Source organism: Impatiens glandulifera, chromosome 3, assembly GCF_907164915.1.
Source record: "Impatiens glandulifera chromosome 3, dImpGla2.1, whole genome shotgun sequence".
Taxonomy (NCBI): domain Eukaryota; kingdom Viridiplantae; phylum Streptophyta; class Magnoliopsida; order Ericales; family Balsaminaceae; genus Impatiens; species Impatiens glandulifera.
The window spans coordinates 20454036-20475339 of record NC_061864.1 but is presented as its reverse complement, the minus strand read 5'-3'; the positions used below and the strand labels follow the sequence as shown (position 1 = coordinate 20475339).

Genomic DNA, 21304 nt, shown 5'->3' with positions numbered 1-21304 from the left:
AATTCTCTTTTCATTAAAAATATATATATATAATTATGAAATACTCTTATTTTACTCGTAGGGATGACAATGGGATGCATTGGAGCAACTTTACCATCCTCGTTCCATCCTATTTAAATGATTTTCATTTTTGTTTGTTCTGTTTCGGGAAATCTCTACGAGTAAGGTGCGGGTAAGGATGGTAATTTGAAATCGTCCCGCAAAAATCGAACCGAATTATCCTATTTTGGACGGTTTTCCCCCGAAACCAAACAGGAATAGGGCGGGAATGATATTTGTGTCCCCGTCCCGCCCCGATTTCACCCCAATTATGTCCCGAATATTATAAACATGATTAAATATATTAAATCAACAATATAGGTATTTATTTACTATATTTTATAAGAGTTTTTTTATAATAATGTAAAATTTTAATATATTACAATATATATTATATTAAAAAAATCGTTTATATAATTTTATTGTATTTTTTAAAATATTTTATTAACGGTGCCCCGCGGGGATTCCTCGAAACCGAACAAAACCGAACGGGATGGGGATAGTATTAAAAAAATCTCCAAAATAAAAACGGGGCCGGGATGATAAATACATTCCCCGCCCTGAACCACCTCATTGTCATCCCTATCTACGGGACACTATTATATCATATTATTTAAAAAAAATATAAAAAAAAAGTTTTTCAGACTATTATTTAAATTGATATTTTAATATTATATATATTATAATATATTAAAATTTTATATTATTATAAAAACTAAATTTATATTTTTTATAAAATATGAAAAATAAATAAACATATTGATAATGTTATATATTTAATTAGGTTTATTAGTGTTCGGGACAGAACCGGATAAAATCGAAGCGGTACTTTTTATAATTGTCATTTTAATTACACTCCAAAGTCATTATCCTCCACTCTCATTCAAAACGTTTTCGGTAAAAATCGAACATGTGATATTTTAATCTCTTAAATCAACTATTTTCACCAGCCCGTTAAGTTTTTGTATCTTCTTATTAGCTTCCTCCAATGCGGGATTCAAAAGTCGAGAAAACTAGAAGAATATCTCCAACAAAATATCTAATAACATATTTTTTCAAATTCAATTCCAACTTCATTCATTTCCAAACAAAGTATATTTTTTGGTTTTAGGAATTTGTTTCACCACAATTAATATAACTTTAGTCATAAAGATGAGTGAAAATATATTCAAACATGTAAGATTGATTATTTGAATTTAATTTAAATGAGTTTAAAAAGTTGATTAATAAAAGTGAGAAAGTGTCTTGCTAATGGCCAAAAAGGATTCAAATTATATCCCTTTAGTATCAAATTCAAATAACCATAATCTTACATTAAACAAAGATTCTCTTTTCAACTTTATTTTTTTTTTTACTTTAAAGGGTCCCCATTCTTTTCCTTTTTAATATATATTGTTAAAATTATAGTCTATAATATAGAGCATCACTTTAGCCATATGATATATTGTAACAAATTAGGTAAAATTGAATTGCAATGACCCTTTGGAATGATATAAAGGTTATTTTATTTTATTTAAAATAAAAGCAATCTCAATGAAATATAGTTCCATGATAATGCATTTTGTGACAATTGAACACTCATTTTAACTTCTATAAACAAAACAATTAAGTCAACATTTAAATTGTTATTAGTATGTTAATTTATGACTTGTAGGGCGTAAAAACTCATGTTTCACACGCGCAAAGATAGTTCTCGTGAACTCCTAATTGATCTTCCATATCTCAACAAAAATTAGTGATATTGAAGCACATAATGGAAGCTATAGAAAAATTGTTGCTATAAGAAATATAAAGGAATATGAGAGAAATAAATTAAAATTATACATTGTAGGTGTAGCCAATGAACTTGTTGGAGTAATTGGTCCAGCTCCAAAGACAGTTGAACCAATTGAATTTGTTGTATTCAAGATGGAAGAGCTTGTGCTGAAATTTGGAATTTGATCATATTAATATTATTATTAACATATCTACTAAAATAAATAAACAAACAATGCTTATCCAAAATTATTGATATGATTGAGACAAGTCACTTTAATGGATTAAATAAAAGTATTTCAAACTCATACTAACCATCCTAAAAAAGTCATCTCATATCATGATTACAATTTGAAAATCATAAACATAAAACAATTAAATATACTCATACAAAGACTAATATGGACCAACTTACTTTATTTTATAAAATAAAGTACATACTAAAATAATTTTACATGAGTATACATTAAAATTATAGAAAATATAATTATATGTTAATGTATTTATATTTATATTTATATTTAATGAAAGCCAGCAAGTGGGAAGAACAAGTAGGGGTTGATTGATATTTGGAACAACTTTATAAATAGTTTAGAAATTGGATTTAACCATAAATAATGAAATGAAAAAGAATTACCTTGTGGTTGGAAATTGGCAGTTCACATAACCTGCAAATTATAAGAAATCCAAATAAATCATTAAACTATTTATTTATTAAATTATTAACTAAAATAAAAATAAAAAGTTGATAGTTTGACTCAAATAGTGAAATAAATCACATCTAACTTTTCAAATTTAAACTTCCTAGGACATTGTTTGATGTTTTGAGTTTAATTCTTACTATTATCATATATATTATTTATAATATTAAATAATTAAATTTTTTGAATCATTTTATCAAAATAACCCACTTGTACATTAAATATTTTCTTTTATTTTCAAATTAATAGGATAAAAAAATTAAGAAATAATATAGTAAGGTTCCAACCTTAAAATATATATATATATATATATATATATATATATTAATAATAGTTGTTAAGGTTAGAAATTGACACCTAAAATAATTTATTTATTTATTTTTTATAATAAAAATGTGATATTATCTCTAATTTTTTTAATTTATTTCATTATTTACTTCTCTAATTATAAAAAATTACCAAATTCAAGTTAATTTACTCGTTAAAGACAAAAATTCATGTTAATCCATTCGGTTTATTCATATAATTTTATTAAGCTCATCATGTATTTTTTTTTTAATTCAACCCAACACTAATTTTTGAATTTAACTATATTATATTTTTTATTATTTAATTAATCAACTAAAAACTTGAAGTGAATTTTTTTTATACAAAATTAAATTTATTATTAATTTTGATAATTTAATTAAATAAAAAGGGAAAAGGGTTATTATCTGTTTGGTGGGTAGTATGAGAAAAAGGTGGGAGATAGAACAACATACTTGGATCAGTGCTAGTAATGATGGCAGTTCCACCAAAATTACAGCTAGTGGGAATTGGGTTCTTCTGATAATAGCTATTGAATGCATATGAAGCATGATCCCTCATCGTATTCGGTCTATAACACTCGCCGGCCGGTTGAATCGCCGAGCAATCTGCTCCATGGCCACAAGCATAATCCAAAGCTAGTTGTATAGCTGCTTGTGATGCCGATTGGACCGCTACGCACCAGCTCGCGCCGCCTGTAGCTTCCGGAGTATAGCTAGTGGTGGTGGTGGGGGATGGAATCACAAAAGGGTTGCCGCCGCCGGAAACAGGGGAATCCGGATCGGAAACTGTTGGGTTGATAACGGTGGGTGTCGCCGGAGTAGTTGGAACAGTTGGAATTGGAGTTGTTATATCTGCTATGATGATGCTGGTGGAGATTAATAACATGGAGAAATAATTAAGAAGAATCCATTGATTCATTCTTCTCATGGATCTCATCTTCTTTTGCTTTTTTCTCTATGGATCTTTCTTTCTTTCTTTGATTCTTGTTTCTTATGATAATGGTGTTTTCGGGCTTTTGGAAACTTAGAAAGACAAACTTGTTTCATATTGGGTTATTTATATCCTATATAAGTGTTGATTTAGTTAGATTTTGTGACTTTTTGTTCTATTAATAATAACTTTTAATGGGTTGTTTCAAGTATTATAACATTAGATTGGGAAAAACAAGTTAAATCAAACTAGCGCAAAGATTGAAAGTAGAAGAGTGGGAGTGGGGTCAATGGAGTGATGATGATAGTAATAATGGGAGTTGATTTTTTCTCCTCCTAAGGAATGAATAGTCTTTCTCACTTTTTTTACTCATTATCATAAATTTGGACTTTTTTATTACTCTCCCCAAAATCACATAATATAATTTTTGTATCTACTTGATTTTAATATATCATTATAATAAAGAAAAAAAAGGGCATGATTAGTGAAACATCCTATAGAAAAGTCAGGGGTTAGTTTGTTTTCAAACAAATATTTATTTTGGGGAAAAAAAATTAAAAAAGAACTAGCATAGCACAAAAATGTGACCACAAACACATAACCAGTTAACAAAATGCAGAATTTGTCGTCTGACAGGCTCGAACCCAGAATCTCTTAAGGAGACTGGGGATATCCACCTTTTATTGTCGTTAGATGTTTGTTAGAAAGTTGCATCTACTTTTCCCTTAATTTTTTTTATTCGATCATTTGCTTATAGAGACACATACAATTATGGTGTTTGAGATATTTTTGTGCAAAAATAAGATTTTAGTCGGTTGATAGTGAAAAAAAAAATAGATGATCAACGATAAATTTGAACCCTTATTAGAATGGTTTGGAAAGACATAGCAAGACTAATGCAAGTCATTAGTTGAAATAAAAGAGGATAATTATGTGTGTGAGTTGGTTTGACAAAATAGAACACCATGAAAAATGTTTTTTTTTAAATGTGTTCTTACAGTTTAATTAAAATTGAAGATATGTTACGCACAAGATGTGTCGTATATCATTTGTGTGGAAATGCATAAGAGAAGCATGCACACATTCTACTACTTTATCCATTTATCATACCAATCAATTTAAAATATGTTGTGCAATACTATAACCGTAGAATGGTTAACCTATCAAGATAATATAGTGATAAGAGTCGGCTTAAGAGACCAAAATGTCACGGGTTCGATTCCATTTAAAAGCGCTTTGAATTGAAGCGGGAACCGTGATTGTGGGGTGTCATGTTATTTCTTCTTATTTAAAAAATAATTATAGAATAGCCATGCGGTTGACAAGACAAATATTAGTTGTAAGTTATTTGGGTAAACTTTTGATATAGTGGTTGGAATTCAAATCTCACATATACTCTAATAATAATAATAAGTAAAAGAAAATGCTCCTAATTTGAAAACATGTTAGATTTTAAGGGATGAAATGATAATTATTGAGTTGTGGCCAATGACAAATGACAAGTATTTGGACATTTGTAGATTGACCATAAAATATTTATCTTTCCAGCAATGCATGCCAAAAGAACACCAAAAAGACAATTCACCAAACATCTATAAATCCAAACTTATTGTGTTATCTTTAAAAGTTTTCAATAATTCAATTGGCTAGATTATATTGTTCCATAGAGACTCTTTTTTTTTTTCAATGAAAGTTAGTTGAACTGCATTGTTATCACTAATTATAGAGATAATAATATTCATGTCCCATAAATTCTACAAGGCTATATTGAGTAATGTTGATTCTCATATATAATACACTTTGATTCTCATATACAATTCACTTAAAATGTTTTTTTATGTTTGTTCTCTTAGTCAGAATTTTTGTTACTTAAATTATATTAAATTTGTGGCTGAATTATGAAATTGAACCTTTACAATCAAGATTTCAAACCTCTTTTTTTAAACCTCAAAATTTAAAGCTCCTTATAATTAAATTATATAAACCAATGTTATGTCTTAACAGTTTCAAACGCGATTAACTTATTGTTTGCATTTATAAATAAAATAAATAATGTCATTAATTTAACTACAGAATTTTAGCAAATCGAAAGTTTTAACCATCTCATTTTTGTATAACTTTAACCCTAAAAAGTCTCAAATTATAATGTTTGAAAGAAAAGATATAAAATCTCAGTTGCCCCAAATAAGGAGTCTCAATATTTGACGATTCGACTTTAAATTTGTTGGTAAATGTAATTTAAAATAAGTAAAGGTAGATTTATCTAATAATTAGATTATTAGTTGAGTTAGAGTGTATCCCACATATCGCCGAACTAGGAGCTAAAAAGCAATAATAAATAATTATAGCCTAATTAAGTACTAAATGTTTCAACAGACTTGTATAACTTTTTAATTCATATATTCAAAAGAAGATTCATGAGACCAGGATTGATTATATATGTTTTTTAATGTTAAATCTATATTACCAGTATGACTTCTCATAAATAATAAATCATTTATTTATATGCACACAAGACTATATAATGAATAAATATTTAATGAAAAAATAGTGAGTAATATCTCAATCAGATATAATGAATAAATATATTTTTTTCAAAAATAAGTACTTTTATTTAGTGAAAAAATAGTAATTAATATCTCTATCAGAACAACTTTGAACCTAATCTAACGAGAAAAATAGACGTTGCTTGAATATAAATAAAAAAAAAATACATTTGAAAAAAATCGATCCCAGGGCAAAATATACATGAATTATTTTAAAATACTAAATTTTAAAAGATTTATACTAATCTAGTTCACCAAATTGATAATAATTGATGCAATTTTGAATCGTCGTGCTCACCATTTGATGAATAATAATACAAAAATGTTTAACTTAAATTGTAGACAAATATAATTGGTGTTTCAACAAATTTTTATGTGTATGCTCTCTACTTCTCTCCTATACTTTTATTATTAAATTATTAAATTATTAAATTTCAATACTTTATATTTTTATTTGACATTGGTTAGGTTGAACTGGAGCCTAGTTGAATGGCAGGATCATTTGAAACCCATATATTTTCTCCAACCATATATTCGCTTAGTTTAGAAACAAAAAAATTAATCCAAAAATGTATTTCAATGAGATTATATTTTGATGATTAAACTCAATAGCAAAGTTGTTCTTTCTTTTGTTTATTCTTATAGTTCATTTGAAGGTGGATTTTTTTTTATAAAATTTTACTCAATAACAAGAGTCGATATCTAAGAGATCAAATCACATATTTCATTCTAATTTAAAACGTCTTAAATTAAAATGAAATTCATAAATAACAAGAGGACAAATTTCGGATGTTAGGAAGATTGGTGGAACTAAGAAGGTAAGAATAATACTTTAAATTTGGAACTATTTTTGTAAAAGTTTTACTCAATGACAAGTGTCGGTGTCTAAGAGACCAAATACCACATATTCGATTCTAATTTAAAACGTCTTCAATTAAAATGAAATACATAAATGACGAGAGGACAAATTTCCAAACTCTTTGAATGTTAGGAAGATTGGTGAAGCAAAAAGGCAGAAATAATACTTTAAATTTGTAACTTTTTTTGTTTTGAATGGTATTAAACATCACTATTCATATCATCCACAATTATTAGGTCGGGAAGTCCATCGTTTCTTTTTTAAAGACCACCGGTATAAGTTCATTAGGGTCTTTTTTTTTTTTCACACTCTTTTTTAACATTTATTTCAGTGCATGGTTATTCTTTCAAGCTGAGGTGATGTGACCTTTTAGAAACTTGATCTATCACTAATTAGATTAAATCTAGATATTTAAATAAAATACATATATGAATATAACACAAACAAACATCAATAGAGAAACTTATTTATATCCAAATGACCCATCTTCTATAAATTAAGATTAAAAAAACAAATCCCAATTTTCAGAAGTAGTAATATTATAACTACACTTCTTTTATGTTTCAAACCAACATTACCTAGATATATAATATAACTAAAGAAACACTAACAATAGGGCCAAATCTTACATAAAATTCCAAATAAGCTAGTTCACGATAGAGAAATCGTTTCAACATATAGTAAATATATAGATAACGAAAATCACATGCAACCGGAAGGGCGCTGGACTCCATATGCACCACCATGAACGTTTTTGCATTGAGCAACAGCCGGGCCTCCTCTTCCATGATAAGCCAAATTGATGTTCTCGAGCTTCACATTCTTGCAAGGCACCAAACCGCTACACTTTAAGATAACCGCCTCCTTCGTGTTCGACATTCCCCATATGTTGGAGAATTTCACATTGCTTATTTGGACGGACGACTTAGCCTATACACATGCATATGTTGATTGACCACACCACATGGTTATAATATTGTCATTTTGAAAAATTATGTTATTTGTAAATAAAAAAAAACAAAAAAAAACTCACCGAAATATCACAACGAGCAAAGGGGCAATATTGTTGATCAATGAAGATAGGGTTGCTAACATTCTTCATCAAAATGTTTTGGTAGGTCAAGTCTGACGCATGACTTGCGAGAGACGGTGCCCACGTCTTGATCCTCAATCCGTTTTGTGTGCCGGTAAGAGTGCAATTCCTAACTCGAACATTCTTCACAAACTCATCTTCTTTATACCTACCCAAGCTTCCGATGCTTATACCATGGCCGGGCCCACAACTGACGCCTGAGATGTCGAGTCCATCAGTACCAGAGAGGACGGCGATGCAATCGTCTCCGGTTCCAATTTCGGAATTGCGGATGGCGATATTTGTGGAACCGGCAACATGGATACCATCTGTGTTAGGACTATGCTCTGGCGCTGTAATTTTGACATGACTTACATTTACATAATTGCTAGCAAAAATGCTCAAATGAACATTTTTGCTGTCGATGTAGTGTATGTGGTGTATTCTCGAGTAGTTCACAAAATCCAACCTCATGGTCTGAAACAAATTATACACACAAAAAAATTTATAAGTAAACATAAACTTATTTTTTGTATTCCACCTAAGAATATCATAAGTTGGTTAAGAACCTACTCAATTTGGATATGTTTATAATAATAGACAAGTTGGTGACATAAATTTTATTTAAGAAAGTAATTTAATGTGTCTGAAAATATAGAGGGTCACTTTGATAAAAGGATAAAAGAATTAGTGTTTATTTATTTTCTTAATTACATGGAAATGAATTTTAAAAAGTTATGTTAACATATCTTATACCATATTTTGTCACAAAACACAATAACATCAATTATAACCAAAATCCCAAACTAAGGCGAGATTTATTTCTAAAGATATCTCAAATAACAATAAAATCGTTAAATGTTTAGACCAAAAATACTATAAATATGAAAAATTACGCAAATCATAGTTAGAAAAAAATCACCACTAATTACTAAATAAAAAAGTGTTATATTTATTAATTAAAATATATATATATATATATATATATAATAATAATAATAATAAACTTAACAAACCCATAAAAACAATTTAATAAATATATCTATTTAAAGTTAACAAAATATCATCCTTTAGTCAAAGAATAATAATATCTTCTTAGTAATTAGACTAGTAACCGTGAATTCAACTTTCCTTAATTACTATGTGATTAAATGCTTTAACTTTTATTAAACCAAAGACTAAAAAAAGTCTAAAACCACTTTAGTCAATAGTTTTATTAATTATACCCTTGATTTTATACAAAATAAAAGATAATTTTTTTTAATTTTTTTTAACCCATTTAAACTTAATGCGTTTGTAGTGAAAATACTTAGCGAAAATACAATACAAACTTACAGTTGGAAGAGTCTTGCATTGAGAGTTTCTTGAACAATCATTATAAGACCAAGCAGAAGGACCTTCAGCATTCAAAGAACCTCCACCCTTGATTACCAGACCGTTAAGATATCTAAAACTAATCCAATGGTCGGAAAAGAATAGATTAGGATCCGTTGGAGCTCTAAGAACACCCTTAACAATCACCACCATTAGATTATTACAAGGACCTCTAAAGACCACCGAGTTTAACCTATAAGTACCATGGGGAATCAAAACCCTACTAACTCCTTTCCATTCACAAGCTTCTTCCCAAGCCTTCATAAAAGCCTTCAAAATAACCAAAACCCATCAATACCCATAAAATAAAAATCCAAAATTTAAATAAAAAAAAATTAAAAAAATTACTTGAGAAATGTCTGAAACGCCGTTGGCGACGGCGCCGTACTTGACCACGTTGAAAGTTTTCGGCTTTACGGCGGCGGAGACGGACACGGCGGCGGTGGAAATCAATAGTAATAATATTGAGAAGAAGAAAGGCCGACGGTTAATAATATTACAGCTCATATCTTCTTTGAATTTAGAGAAATGGGTTTTCTTCTCCGGCGAACTTATTTGAAAAAAGCTTGGATCTTGATCTTTTTATGGGTATTGAAAATAGTGGTAAATCGACTTTTTTTTTATTACATAACAAACAATGAAGAACTCAAGAGGCTTTGACTGTTGATATGTACTGACCAATATTTATTTATGAAATAAAGGTAAATTTATAGAGATTTGGTAAATTTTTAATTAATTAAGCGATTCAGTTTCCTTTATTTCTTCTTTAGGATATCATTTGTAAAAGACCCTTTACTTTATACAATTGTTTCATTAACCACTTTCATTTCTCAAAAATATACAATTTGTTTGATTGTTTGTTTGTTATTTTGAGGATGTTGAATTGGTTATTAATAATAGTATATGTTATGTTACATCTTTTAATCTTGTAAGCTAAGATTATTAAATCATAAGTTGTGAAAATAGTTTAAAACTTTAACTACAATAAAAAAAAAATATATATATATATATATATATATATATATATATATATATATATATATATATATATATATATATATATATATATATATATATATTAACCGCACAATTACTATAAAACTTAACTCAAAATGGATCTTAGTTATTAGTTAATTTTAATTTTAAAACTCATAAGTTTTATTGTTTTCTTATTGAGTTTTTACTTTAATGTTATGATTTGTATCAAATTATTTTTATTTAAATAGTTTACTATAGTTAACACAATATTTTTGTTCAAATAAGAATACTTTCATAATTTTAATCTAAATAATCTTAGTTTGTTTTGTTAATATGAATACATAAATATATAAAAAAAATTAAAATTATTACAAATATTTATGATGAATAAATATATTGATAACATTATAATGATACGAATATTTTAGTGTCGTGTATACAAACGACAAATAATATGACTATTCAATTATGATTCAATTCAGATGGATTGATTATAGGAACATGTTATATCGTTATATTTATTTATTTCTTTATTCACCTCTTAATTTGTTAAGTTTCTAAAGAAGTTTTAGTTATTAATTGTGTAGAAAGAATATTATTTAAAACAATAATGATATTTGAACAAATTTAAAGTTATTTCAAACATTATAAATGTTTAAATACTAAATTACATATTGATGTAGAATCTAGGGGCTTTTATTTTATTTTATTTACTTTTTTACTTTTAACTATAATATAATTTATTTTTGTGGGAAAATAGATTCAAGTCTATCAAAAAAGAAAAAAAATAATCTACTCCTTTTAGTAAGATTGTCAAGATCAACCAAATAAGCCTGTTTGGTATATAAATTAAATGATGTTATTAAAAATATTTTAGAAACAAATTAAATGTTACACATGTTTTGTTTATTTTACCTATAAGGTTACATATATATACTGATTTGTTTCTAGATTTGTTCATGAATATCTCTATTTTTTTGGGAAAAAAATTTATATTACATATTAGATATTTTTTCTTTATAAAATAATCCCAAAAAGAAATCCTCGAATTTATTGCTCAAGATATTGATGATAGCACTTAATAATATTATATTGATAAGGATATTAAATTTCAGTCAAACTTAATAAAGTTAATATCTCTTTGATTTCTGCAAATATTAATTAATAATCTCACAAATGAGATAATATTTGTGGGGTAATTAAAAAATAATCGGATTATTTTGTAAATAATTTGATTTGATGAGAAAATAGTTAAATAATTAAAATATTATTAAGTAGTCATTTGAAGAAAAAAAAGTTATCTTAATTGATTATTTGTTTGTGGAAATGGATATTTTGTTACAATTATTATTACAATCATATATTTTTGAAATTAAAAAAGAAAAAAGAAAATTTTATTTTATTTGAATTTGAATGAAAAAAAAACGTGATTTGATAAAAAAAATAGTGAAAAGATGATGAAAATATAATTAAGTAGTTAATATTTTATTTGTTTTTAAAAATTATAAAAGTAAAAAAGAAAAATAACTTTATTTGAATTTGGTAAGAAGATGTGATGAAATTAGATATAACTTTTTTTTAAGTGAAAAGTTAATAAAAAGAAACTTTTTTTTATCAAATTTTAGTTAATGCTAAAAATGTATATTTTACGCAATTATTTTTATTTAATTTTGATAAAGATAAAGATAAAAAATACTATGCTAAAAAAGTAAGTTTATTTTTATTTTATTTTTTATTAAATATTGATTTTCTTCAAACATATTTTAAATAATTTTTTATTGTAAGTTTTTGATTATTTTTTTTTTTAATTTATAAATAATCTTTACACATTATATAGAAGTTTGTTTTCTTTTATTTATCTTTTAATGTAGAGATAATTATTTATTTTATTTCATAAATTCTAAGTATTTCAAAAGACAAGACTATACGAAATAACAATAATAAATAATTTTAGTGATTTAAAATTATCATATTGCAAGTTGATAAAGCTTCAAAATTCATGAGCTTGTTTCCTTTAAATATATTTACAAAAATATGGTTATATTAAAATATCCAAATATTTATAATATTTTATATTTTAAAATATTATAAAAATATGGGTTCAATCTACATTAAAAATGGTGTAATGTGTAAGATGAGTGATAAAATATTTATTGATTATTCTAACTTACTCAATAAAAAATTATAAATTATAAAAATAAAATACATATAATTGTTAGTAAATTTATATATATATATATATATATATATATATATATATATATATATATATATATATATATATATATATATATATATATATATATATAATTAAAAAATTAACATGCACTTCATCCCATTCAACTCAATGTATTCTTATTTGATAAAAAAATTAACATAATAATCTAAAGTTCAAACAATATTTAAGCAATGATTTTTATAACAGAATTTTGTAAAGTGATTTACTAAATTCACTTCATAACATATTACAAAAATATGTTGACTTTTAAACAACCATTCCTATCATATTTTTAAACCAAAATAAAAATTGCAAATATGTTTATATAAAGATTAATAATGGGTCAAAATTGTGCCAATCTTTTAAAACATATTCTTACCATCACATTTACGAAATTGTAATTCCAAGCAAATTTATCACAAAATTTAAAAACATGAATTGTTCAAATTCTATAACATATTTTTGTCAAATCTTCCTTGATTTGCTAAATTGTCACAAGTGTTTATAATAAAATTTGAACTATCTTACAATTATTATATAAAAAAAAATCAAAAGTTAATGGGTCCTATATTCCGATTTAAATATAATTATTGTGTAAAAAAAAATATTAAGTATTATAAAACATATGATTTTTTATCACAAAATAATATAACCTACTAATGATATAATCAGGGCCTCCTTGGCAGGGACGGACCCAGAATTTCGAACTGGGGTGGACTTGAAAAAAATTTAGGATAGACTTAAAATAATAACGAGAAAATTTTGAAAAAAACAAGTATATAAAAGTAAAGTTTTATAATTTTTTTAATAATTAGATAAAAAACAATGAATTATATTAAATTTTAAAAAAAATTTAAGGGTAATGTCATATTTTTACCGTAATTTTTTTTTTTCGGGGTGGGCTTCAGCCTACCTAAGCCCCTACATAGATTCGTCCCTGCTCCTTGGGATAATCCAACCGAGGTAAGTCCAACAAGAACCAATTCCTAAACTAACCTGGTTTAACGTTTAACATCCTAAACTAACCTACTTTACTATTCAAACTCGGTTTTCATATTTTAATTTAATTAATTATTTTATTTTTATTATGGTTAAACTTATTTTTATTATATTTAAACTTATTATTAAATATAAATATTTAAATTAATTTTATTTTTTGTTAAAATATTTAAATTTAACTTTTTAATAAATAAGATTATTTATATTTTGATGTATATATTTACATTATTATTTATATTTTGAATTATTATTTTTATAATTTTTATAATTTTAATATATAAATTTACATTTCAATTATTATTTATTATATTATAATAAATATTTACTCTACAATCCTCATAAATAATTGATAAATACTAATATATTTTAATCATAACCATAACCATATATAATAATTTATAAAATTACTTATCATCATTCTTCTCTAAATTATTGAAAATTTTACTAAAAAATATTTGACTACGTTTCGTATAACCTTTTTGGCCACACCTTCCATAAATTATAATCTTTTGTGAGTTATCCATCTTAATTTGAATACACTGACTTTGACTTCGTTAGTTTTTCTCTTTCTCAAAATTTTACTTGAAATGAAATTATTATATTTTTCTCAATTGAGAACGTCCAATATTGATTTTCTTGAGCATATCTGAAATCGTTAACACTATATTTTATGTTAGGTTTGTTCGTTGATAAATATTTTTGATTTATGTTTTTATTATTGTTTCTCAAATGCTTAATCTCGTTATTTTCCAATTTATTTGGTGACACATTGAACGATCGTGTTTATTTATAATGTTTTTGTCATTATATTTAAACCATTATCGTTTATATAATATTTTTTTAAATAAAAATAAAAAGTTATATAAAATAATAATTAAAAGTAAATATATATTAAAATATAAATAATTAAATTTATAAAAATATTTATATTAAAATATAAATAATCAAATTTATAAAAATAATAATTTAAATATTTTTATAAAAATAATAATTTATATATATATATATATATAATAAGTTTAAATTTAAATAAATTAAAAAAAAACTGAATTTGAATAGTAAAGTAAGTTAGTTTGGAAATGAATGAACAAAGTATGTTAGTTTGGGAAGTTGAACGTGAAACAAAGTTAGTTTGTGAATTGGTTCATCCAATAAAGGCAGTCTATTTAATAAAAAATATAAGATATTTAGATAAATTTATGAGTTTTTATATAATGAAATGTTATAGTACAGCGGTTCAAGATACAAACTTAATTTTTTTTATTTAGGTATGAATTCAAAACTAATCAAAAAAAAATCTACCAGGACTAGGACAACCCAAAACTCGCGATCGACTCTAACTATAATATTGTGTTATTTGTATACTTACAAATGTCAATGGGTGGATCAGGGCGTGACGATAATTTAACTTTATCATTATTGTTTTATTCAAGTTTGAATCGATTAGGAAATTTTAAAATAAATATATCGAGTTCGGATAATCTCACAAAACAATTATAAACAAAAAAATAATACTTTTATTAATAAAAAATCTCTTTTAACTAAACTATTTTCTAATATAAAAAGTTTAATAATTTTTTTTAATGACATTATAATTTTATTATTTTGAAAGTGGAGAATGCAAAACATATCTTCAACTCTTATCTATGTCAACTAATCATCCAACCAAACATATAAAAACTTAGTACCATTAAAAAAGAATGTATATTTTCATTAAAAAATAATGTATATTTTTGGAAAAATAATTTAGTACCATTTCATTAAAACAAACTTAAAAGTGGGAGAATAGTTCGAAGTTAAGATCAAACTTAAACCAACTCTAGCGACAAAGAAACAAATAATAAATCGGAATTACAAAACAAAGAAAATTACAACTAACAAAAACTGTCTAAAACGTTTTGAATCTGATTTTGCTAATGACTATTTCATAAGAGATATTCCATTTTTGGCTTAAGCTCCAGTTTTCTTCATTCTTCCAAATTCCTCTCCAAGTATGAATTAGTACATTGTCGTCTGCAACTACATTTTCTTAGGCTTTCTCCACTGATCTGCGCATTGTAATATAAATTCTTGCATTTATCTTCTTTCATACATTGTAGATCATTGCTCCATAGAAGTATTTCAATAAATTTGCGTAGAAGTTGTCTATCTTCCCTTTCATTATTATCATTTCTTTAATTTCATTCCATGTTCCTAGGAAGTTAGAGATGTTCATATTCCTTGTAAAATTAGACCAAAGTATAGATACGAATGAGCATTCCTCAAATAAATAATTTATGTTTTCCTCGTTCCTTTCACAGCCTAGACAATTAACATAAGGTATATTCATGTATTTCTAAATTTTATCCCTCGTTGTTAGTCTCTTCCTGTAAATCAACCAAAGGATTAATTGGTGTCAATGGATTATCTTTATAGACCAGACCACTTTATTCCAATCGACCACAAGTTCATTTGTTCTAATGCTTTCCCATGCCAAACCATCAACAAACTTTTCATTTCTTTCGATTTCCCTAAATATATTGTCACTTCTTTCATTGAACTGTAAATTACTAATCAAATTTAGAATTCTGTCTCCTTCTAAATTCGCCTCAAAATTGATTCACATTTTATTTTATAAGCTTCTCTAACTAAGAATCTTAGACAGCTCATTCTGATTCTGCATCCTTGAAATTCATCTTTGAGTATTATGGGATTACTTTCTAGCTAAGGATCATGCTAGAATAGTAATCCCCTTTCATTTCGTATGTTGCACTGTATCATTTTGTAAGCATCCTTTCTTCATCTTATGATTTTTTTTAGTGACTATGTCATTTGGTCTTTGATTGTACATGATGTTCAGATGTTTGATCCTCCTTTTCATAAATCTCGTATATTACATGTTACAGATAATAGTAATTTCTAAGAGACATAATATCACGAGTTTGATTTACACTTATAACGTCTTAAAATTGAAATGAATGATCAAATGCGACGAACTATAACGTTTTATATTGAATTATGAATTACATAATTATTGAGTCATGCTAACCTCTTACGTAAAATATAATAAAAAACAAAACAAAAAATGTTATATTTTAAGTCCTTTTTATAATTATTACTAATTAATTGAAATAATTTTTACCCTTAATTTTTTATTTTAATTTTATAATGTCATTTCAATTTCAAGATAACCAAATAATATATATTTGAAATGCCTATAAGTTTGAGTTTGATTGAGAAATTTATAAATAATTTATGGATGCATTTATGTTATATTTAGTATGAAAGTGTAACTGAAAATTAAATTTTAATTTATAAATTTTATTTTTAATTTATTAGTTTAATTGATATGTATATTAATCTTATATTTAAAAAATATATTTATATTTAATTAATTTAAATGATAGAATTTTATTATAATTTAATAATATAATAAAAACATTTTATATTTTTAAGATAATCTTACATTATATTTTAGACTTATAATACTAATTAGTAATAGTCTACAAATCACAATATTAATATTACTATTACTAATGTGTTCAGTTTCTCTATGTTAGTCGTAGATACACAATTTTGAAAAAAAAAATATTTAATTCTTAATAAATTAAATAATAAATTTTAAATTGAGTATATTAATTGTTTTGAAACTAAAAAAAAGTTAATCCAGTTAAAATTAAGGTAATAAAACGATCAAATTATAAATTAAATAACATTATAATATTTAAATTATAATTAAAACAATATTCTTATATTAAGTAATAAATTTACTTTCATAATTAAAATATGATAAATTATAATAATTTTTAAATGAAATAAATGATAAATTTAATACTCTTGTTGAAGGAATTTGTCAAATTTAGAACAATAGCAAAGAAGTAAAAATAGAACGTGGAGATTTGGTGAACTCTCTCATAATCTATCTATCTATATATATATATATAATGATGCTTAATTTTTAAAGTGTTCGGATTGCCGGGTCGAGAGTTGTGGTTAATTTGGATATATACGTGAGAGTAATTGGATACTTGGTTCGGATTGTGGGTTGATCCACCCATAAACTTAAAACGGTTAAAAATAAAATTAAAATATTATTTGTATGTTTCGAATTTGCAACCTAACAAAAGAAGTACAGCCCTTTAACCAACTAGGCTAACAACACTTTATATTTAAGATTTAACACCAAATTTGATGAACGCAAGACATTTTAACAATAAAAGTTCAAATTTTTAATTAACTATTATATATATATAATGATGCTTAATTTTTAAAGTGTTCGGATTGCCGGGTCGAGAGCTATGGTTAATTTGGATATATACGTGAGAGTAAATGGATACTTGGTTCGGATTGTGGGTTGACCCGTCCATAAATTTAAAACGGTTAAAATTAAAATTAAAATGCTATTTATATATTTCAAACTTGCAACCTAACAAAACAAGTACAACCCTTTAACCAACTAGGCTAACAACACTTTATATTTAAGATTCAACACAAAATTTGATGAACGCGAGACATTTTAACAATAAAAGTTCACATTTTTAACTAACTAATCTATAAATATATATATATATATATAATGATGCTTAATTTTTAAAGTGTCCGAATTGCCGGGTCGAGAGTTGTGGTTAATTTGAATATATATGTGAGAGTAAATGGATACTTGGATCGGATTGTGGGTTGACCCGCCCATAAACTTAAAACGGTTAAAAATAAAATTAAAATGTTATTTGTATGTTTCGAACTTGCAACATAACAAAACAGTACAACCATTTAACCAACTAGGCTAACAACACTTTATATTTAAGATTCAACACCAAATTTGATGAACGCGAGACATTTCAACAATAAAAGTTCAAACTTTTAACTAACTAATATATATATATATATATATATATATATATATATATATATATATATGGATCGAGAGCTGTGGTTAATTTGGATATATATGTGAGAGTAAATGGATATTTGGGTCGGATTGTAGGTAGACCCGCCCATAAACTTAAAATGGTTAAAAATAAAATTAAAAATGTTATTTTTATGTTTCAAACTTACAACATAACAAAATAAGTACAACCCTTTAACTAACTAGGCTAACAAAACTTTATATTTAAGATTCAACGCCAAATTTGATGAACGCGAGATATTTTAACAATAAAAGTTCAAATTTTTAACTAACTAATATATATATATATAAATTATAATGATGCATAATTTTTAAAGTGTCCGGATTGACAGGTCAAAAGTTGTGGTTAATTTGGATATATATATATAAGAGTAAATAAATATTTAGGTCGGATTGTGGGTTGACCCGCCCATCAACTTAAAACGGATAAAAATAAATTAAAAATATTATTTGTATATTTCGAACTTGTAACATAACAAAACAAGTACAATCTTTAACCAAGTGTGATTGAGATGTGGTTGGTCGAGGGATAATAGACCGATATCATTTGAATGTGGTTAAACAAATATGAATCAAATATTTGATTGACCAAAGTGTGAGGTCATGATGTTAATTATTAAAAAATATGAATCAAATATTTGATTGACAAAGTGAAAGTTTAAAGTCACGAGATGAGAGATTCATTCGGAAAAAACATGTGATGAAACATTTGAAAAAATAAGTTGTTTACCGAAATGAATAAAATGTGAAATGAGAACGTTCTATTTTTTATTTTAATATATTATTCGTGATTTATTAAGAATTTTAAACATTCAATACATATTATTATAATTTTTAATTTTTTTTTCTTATCTGTTTGCATCACACCGAAATTTTCCTAGTTTGAATAAAGAACACGGTTTGAGAGAGAGAAGAGAATCACGAAATAGAGAAAAAAAATTATATTAAAATATATTTATATATATTTAAATAGAATGATAATAAATTTAATGGTGGTGTTAGTATGAAATATTAAATATAACAAATATTACAACAATAGTTCTATAAGACCATCTCCAACCCTCACCCCCATTTTCATCTCCAAAATGCAAAATGCAGTAAACGTCACATCAAACAGTAATTCATCTCCAACCCAAAAACCCATTTCCAAACTCAAAAGAATATTCTCAACACCAACTTTTTAACTTTACTAATATTATCTATATATTTATCAACTTTATAAATTTAACCCTAATCTTTTCTCATTTGTTTATGAATTTTTTTTATAAATTAATAATTCATACACATAAAAATAATTTAATAATATTTTAAACAAACAAAAATTATAAAATAAAAATTATATTAAATTAAATATTATATATTTTTTGAAAATTGTTAATTTTTTATCAATATTATTTATAATTATAAATTTATAATATAAATAAATAAAATTATTAAATACTTAAATAAATTATAAATAAATACAAAAAGATTATAAATATATATAATTAAATAAATGTTTAATATAAAAGAAAACTTAAAGAAAATTTTAATTAAAATAAAAAAATACAAGGACCTTTTCACATATTTTGGATAATTGCAGGCATGAACAGTCTTCCGTCATATATGGCGTCTTCTTCCTCTAGATATACCGGAACTTCATTTTGGCGGAGGATTTGGAGGCCGATTGGAGGAGAATGGGCTACTGCAAACCCAGTTTGCAGTAGGGTTGAAGATGCCCTAAATGACAACAAATTAGGAGAGTTTTAAATTTGACAAATTTCTTCGACAAGAGTACTAAATTTATCATTTATCTCATTTTTAAATAGATAAAAATAATAAAACATTTAAACTAAACTCAAAATCAAACAGACGTAAAACTAATAAAAAAAAGTTGAGAGTGATGAGTTGGAACTAGTCACTCAACTAGTAGATACAAGTAGATATGATATACCTTAATTTTTTATTACCGAAATTTCGGTATAAATAAATATATACATTTACTTTACCTTGATTCAGTATATCTTAATTTCGGTATGATATCAGTATTATTAGTGATGAGAAAATTTATCGATATTATAAGTATATCAAAATTATTGTACCACAATATATTAAAAATATCGATTTTTAAGATATACCGAATAAAATATAATGTATGATATCGATACCAAAATTATTTGTACGATAAAAGTATGAGATTTTCAATTTTGGTATATCGAGATGAACCGAAATAAAAAATAATATTTATAAATTAATATATATATATATAATACTTATAAGAAAATTAAAAACAAAAATTAATATTAATTATAGAAATATAATTTTTAAAAATCAAATTAAAATATAATTATACTATAATATTATTCAATATATAACGTCTATATATAAGATCAAAAAATATCCAACAAAACTTTACAATCACATGGAGTGGTGGAAATAAAGTAAAACTAGGTACTCAATTATTTCAATTATTGTCAATAATAATTTTATAATTTCATCATCAATGTTGGCTAATAGTTGATATTTTTAGGAGTAATTTGAGTTATAAAATAGTGGAATATTTGTCTACGGCTAAAAAAGAATAATTTAACTTATGAAAAGATCATAATAATGATAAACTTGATAATGAATAAATTGAAAAAATTGATAGTTTTTTTTAT

The 21304-nt window shown here is 24.9% G+C and overlaps 2 protein-coding genes across 2 annotated transcripts; both read right to left on the bottom strand.

The window, feature by feature from the left end:
- Positions 1-1735: 1735 nt before the first annotated feature.
- On the bottom strand, positions 1736-3848 carry LOC124932130 (major pollen allergen Ole e 10-like). Its single transcript, XM_047472736.1, has 3 exons — positions 3257-3848; positions 2432-2462; positions 1736-1962 (listed from the first exon to the last, which is right to left on the bottom strand). The coding sequence occupies exons 1-3, from the start codon at positions 3738-3740 to the stop codon at positions 1800-1802; spliced, it is 678 nt and encodes a 225-aa protein (XP_047328692.1). The 5' UTR covers positions 3741-3848; the 3' UTR covers positions 1736-1799.
- A 3993-nt stretch (positions 3849-7841) lies between these two features.
- On the bottom strand, positions 7842-10092 carry LOC124929964 (exopolygalacturonase-like). Its single transcript, XM_047470340.1, has 4 exons — positions 9934-10092; positions 9547-9855; positions 8173-8688; positions 7842-8069 (listed from the first exon to the last, which is right to left on the bottom strand). Exons 1-4 carry the CDS (start codon positions 10090-10092, stop codon positions 7842-7844), a joined length of 1212 nt encoding a protein of 403 aa, XP_047326296.1.
- Positions 10093-21304: the final 11212 nt, after the last annotated feature.